General features: G+C 39.5%; 1 protein-coding gene across 1 annotated transcript; it reads left to right on the top strand.

Moving 5' to 3' along the window:
- The first annotated feature begins 818 nt into the window (after positions 1-818).
- On the top strand, positions 819-4,594 carry LOC103944830 (nuclear pore complex protein NUP35). Its single transcript, XM_009355288.3, has 4 exons — positions 819-1,112; positions 1,443-2,042; positions 3,289-3,400; positions 4,020-4,594. Exons 2-4 carry the CDS (start codon positions 1,471-1,473, stop codon positions 4,326-4,328), a joined length of 993 nt encoding a protein of 330 aa, XP_009353563.2. The 5' UTR covers positions 819-1,112; positions 1,443-1,470; the 3' UTR covers positions 4,329-4,594.

Here is a 4,594-nt window from a genome sequence, read left to right as displayed (position 1 = left end):
TATTCCCATCCCTACCTAGCACGAGGACTTTTGGGAGCTCACTGGCTTCGGGTTCCGTAGGAACTTCGAAGTTAAGCGAGAAGGGGGCTAGAGCAATCCCATGATGGGTGACCCACTGGGAAGTTGCTCGTGAGTTCCCAAAAACAAAACCGTGAGGGAATGGTAAGCCCAAAGCGGACAATATCGTGCTACGGTGGTGGAGCGGGCCCGGGAAGTGATCCACCTCGGGCTGGGATGTGACAAATTGGTATCAGAGCCAATCCCTGGCCGGAAATGTGCCGACGAGGACGTCGGGCCCCTAAGGGGGGTGGATTGTGACATCCCACATCGCCCAGGGGAGTGATCCTTAAATGTATATTCCCATCCCTACCTAGCACGAGGCCTTTTGGGAGCTCACTGCCCCTTCTCGCTTAACTTCGGAGTTCCTACGGAACCCGAAGCCAGTGATTCTTTGTGGGCCTTGGATTTGAAATTTTTTTCAATTAAACGGCTAGGATTAATCCAACTCTAAAAAATTTTGACAAAAATAAAATAAAAAAATAAAAACTCTAAAAAAAATTATTTAAAAAACTAAAAAAATACAAAGTTCACACTTTAAAATCTTACATAGTTCAACACATTTGCAAATTAAACGTTTAAAATTATCCAAAAATTTACAACGATAATGATATGCGAGGATAAGACGAAGAAAATATTAAAAAAAATATATTTGTGAATAATAATCATCCTCCTTCCAAACTGATAAACTTTCACAAATACAATTACTATTTAGAATGAAAAATAAAAGCAATTTTATTGTCTTTGCGCACCACCAACGGTGGACTTGCTTTAACGGAAATCTTCGAAAATCAAATGAGAGCTGAAATTTGCAGAGCGGGACGAGGATAGAATCGTCATTTGGGAAAAGTGCAACTGTTGTCAAAAGAGCACAAGTCCGAATTTCGGGACGACGAGGGTTTAGGGTTTCAGGATTGGCTTTCTATTCGACGAGCAGCTCTGCATTCTCGAACACTCTCGCTCTTCAGTATTTGGGAAAGAAATTCAATAAAAATCCCTCCTACTTCAAAATCCCTAATCGGAGATCTCAGGCGCCTCTTTCCCCCAATTCTCAGGTACTCTCTCAGCTCTTGACTTAGATTACTGCAAATTCTTTCGTGCCGTTAGCTTCGTCGATTTCATTTTATATTGGGTGATTAAATTAATTTCCCTGGCTTCGCGGCAACCAAAGGTAGAAACCCTAATCCAGTTTTTCGAAATTTACGACCGATTTTGAGGAATTTAGAGCTAGGTTGGTTTCAATTAAGTAAATAAAACATTTCCCCCTTTTTCATTTTCTATTAAAATTTTGGTCTTTGATATTTGTCTTATGTTGTCCTTTGCGTGCTGACAATTGCACAAAAGGAAAACAAATAATAATTGGGAATTTCTTGTCCATTTTTCAGAGGAATTGGTTTGTAAAGATATCATAGGATGAGCACCACAGTCCATAGAACTCCCAAATCTGGTAGGCAGTCATTGTTTTTCCAAGATTTAGCTTCACCCGTATCGTCCCGGAAAGGAAAATTTTCAACTCCAGGCCAGGCAGCTGCAGTCTCTGCACTATGGCGCGAGAGCGGTGGGGGATCGGACCTTCCACCACCTCCGCTTTACACGTTGGAAGACCGCTCGGACTTCTCCCCTGAATCTGGAATTCCAGATTACCCAGTATCCCCCGAAATCAAGTCGGATCCTAGAACCCCGGTTCACAGTTTTGGGCGTGATTCCTCGACTCCGGTGAAGGGAAAATCAGAGGCAAGCACTTCATATGCTCTATCAAACGGACACCATGTCCAACAAGGTTCAGCAAGTATGAGTTGGTGGTCACCCTCAAAGAGTGGTGGTGAGCAAGAAGAGAAGGGAAAGAGTTCACCAGTTGAGGGTGTTGTTCAGCCTCTTGCTCTGATCACTCTTCCACCTCCAAGGGAAGTTGCAAGGCCAGAGATGCAAAGGAATACATTGCCTACAGCAAACCTCAACGAAGAAGAATGGGTTACTGTTTATGGGTAATTCTTTAACCTTACCTTTGCATCTGTTCTTGGGAATAGTCTGCATGTGAAAATTAGATTAGCCACAATATCTAATTAGCTGCTATTGTGTGTTGACTTGCATATTACTAAATAAGATGCCTAATTTTGCCTAAAAGTGATGCAGAAAAGTTATTGAGGAATTCTTACAAAAATGCCATGCGTGATGGTTTCAATATTGCATAATTGCTAATGTATGTGCACTGTAGGTTTATTCATTACCTGTGTGCTTGTTACTCCTGTTTATGCCATTTGGTTCTGTATCATCATATTATTAACTTTAGGTGTTGCCATTATGACTTGAAAAGGAAAATAGGAAGGGGCCAAAGCTCATGGCTTAATCCATGTGGCTGTTGTGCCAAGAAAAGAGTTTTCTTTCAATAAACATCTCTTTATTTCTCAGCTGTTGGAGGTTTCAGATATGCATGAAACATGTGCCCTAGTGCAAAACATTTTAAACTTGAAGTGGTCAGTGGTCATTTGGAAGTACTCCTGGCCAAATGTTATTAAAATTTTGAATTACTATGAGAAATTTCAATTACTATGAGAAATTTCAGATATTTGTCATGATGAAGTATTCTGCATTGACAAATGTCCTTTTAGCTGCTTACGGGTGAGCAAGTTGTGTGTCAATTTGCTCTTAATTGTTCCCAAGCCACATACCCGCTCCCAAGTCTATGCTCCTCTTCGCTACTTAATCACTTAGAATTTATTGACTATGCACATTAAAAAGTGAGGATCTTGTTCAGTAATCAACTGTTAGAAGTAAGACAAATCTTAATAAGTAGCGTGCTCTATTATTTGCAGAACTAAAATCCCACAAGGAGACTAGGAAAAAGGTTAATAAGGTAATGGTATAAAACAATCCAAATTATGGGATGTGATGGTGTTTGATATTTTTTATCTGTGACTGTTCAAAAGATATCAAAGAACTAAACTATTAGAATTGCTACACTGAGCTTCTTGTTCACAGTTTGAAGGACTATGGAATTGTTTTGTTGTGCACTCTACAGAAATATGCTGGGAACTCTTTATTGTCTTGTTTTAAGATCACATGGCTCTTTCCAACCTTTTAGGACAGACGTTCTATTGATTGAAGCTTATATAGTCTTACTTAGTCTTCAAGCCTTCAACCTCTGAAGTTATGTTTCTAATTTGGCAATGTAGTTTTTACTCGCTATTCTGATTATAGGCTTCTGATAGTGTTCTCTTTTTGTTCTTTCAGATTTTCTCCAGCTGATACAAATTTAGTCTTACGAGAGTTTGAAAAATGTGGTGTGATTTTGAAACATGTTCCCGGTCCAAGAGATGCCAACTGGATGCACATTTTATACCAGGTTCTTTTTCCTACATTAATTTAAGTTTGGTGACACGAATTTCTTATACCAAGAATTTATTTCTTGTCATTCCGTTCCCTTTCTGAACTGCTAGTGTTTCCATGACTTCGCCAATTGGACAGTTCGTCTGTCAGGCTCATCATAAGACAAGCACTTGAAATTGGGAGTACAAGTAACCAAGACTTTGATATAAGAAAAAAAAAAATTCATGCAGCTGGAAATAGCTGAGTAGTGTTTCTATGAATTTTTGTTGTGTTATAAAAGACGTTTTACTTGTAAAATATATGGATTTTTATTCTTGGCTGGATGCTGCCATGGACATCAAATGTAAGATTGCTTGTTTGGCCTTGGTTGCAGACATAGCCTCACAAAGGCATAGTATTAATTAGGATTATTCAGAAATACTTATGCACATAATAATTATTTGCTACTGCTGTTGGCTTATGCATTTGTAATGGAAAGTTGATGTAGAGCATGTTTGTCGATGTGTGCTTTGGTTGCCAAAGACTTACCGTTATTCCCTATTTTTGCTCTCCGTTTGCCTCAGTTTGGCTAAGTATCGTAGATGAATGCAACTGCTATTGAAATTTGTTGACTTTTCACATTTCTGGTGGTGCAGAGTAACTCTGATGCTCAGAAGGCTCTCAGCAAGAATGGGACGCAAATTAATGGGGCACTAATTATAGGTGTGAAGCCGCTGGATCCAATGCAACGCCATGCATTAAATGAAAGGGTCACCAATCAGGGTTTCATGACATTTCCCCCTCAGCCGTCAATGAAACATGCAGAGCTGAATGCTTCAAGAGCCCCCTCTCGTCCTTACTATCTTCTAAACAGTAATACCAGTGCGCAGAAATCTGGAGGTGCAATTGCTTCCCCAACAAAGTCATTGGTCTCCAAAGTCATGGATTTAATGTTTGGTGTTTAACATCTCCGGCCAGCCAACACGTACTCTAGAATTATGTGGTAAGAAAATGTAATTGTTGGTAAAGTTTTCGGTTAAAACTTGAAAGAGGTGTCATATCGTTAAATCGTTGTAGTTGGAACTTCCTTTTTTTCACTCCAACGTTTTGAGGGAAATATACATTTGGGATTTGAGGTTGATGTATCAATAAGTGGTTTAGCTTATTACATGCATATTTGCAACCATGGTTGCGTCCTGATTGGTATAAAATGGAATGAATGTTAAAAGCA

Source organism: the organism of the source record quoted next, unplaced genomic scaffold (assembly GCF_019419815.1).
Source record: "Pyrus x bretschneideri cultivar Hongxiangsu unplaced genomic scaffold, Pyrus_bretschneideri_v1 Contig26, whole genome shotgun sequence".
NCBI classification, from domain to species: Eukaryota; Viridiplantae; Streptophyta; class Magnoliopsida; order Rosales; family Rosaceae; genus Pyrus; species Pyrus x bretschneideri.
This window is presented reverse-complemented; position numbering and strand designations above follow the sequence as displayed.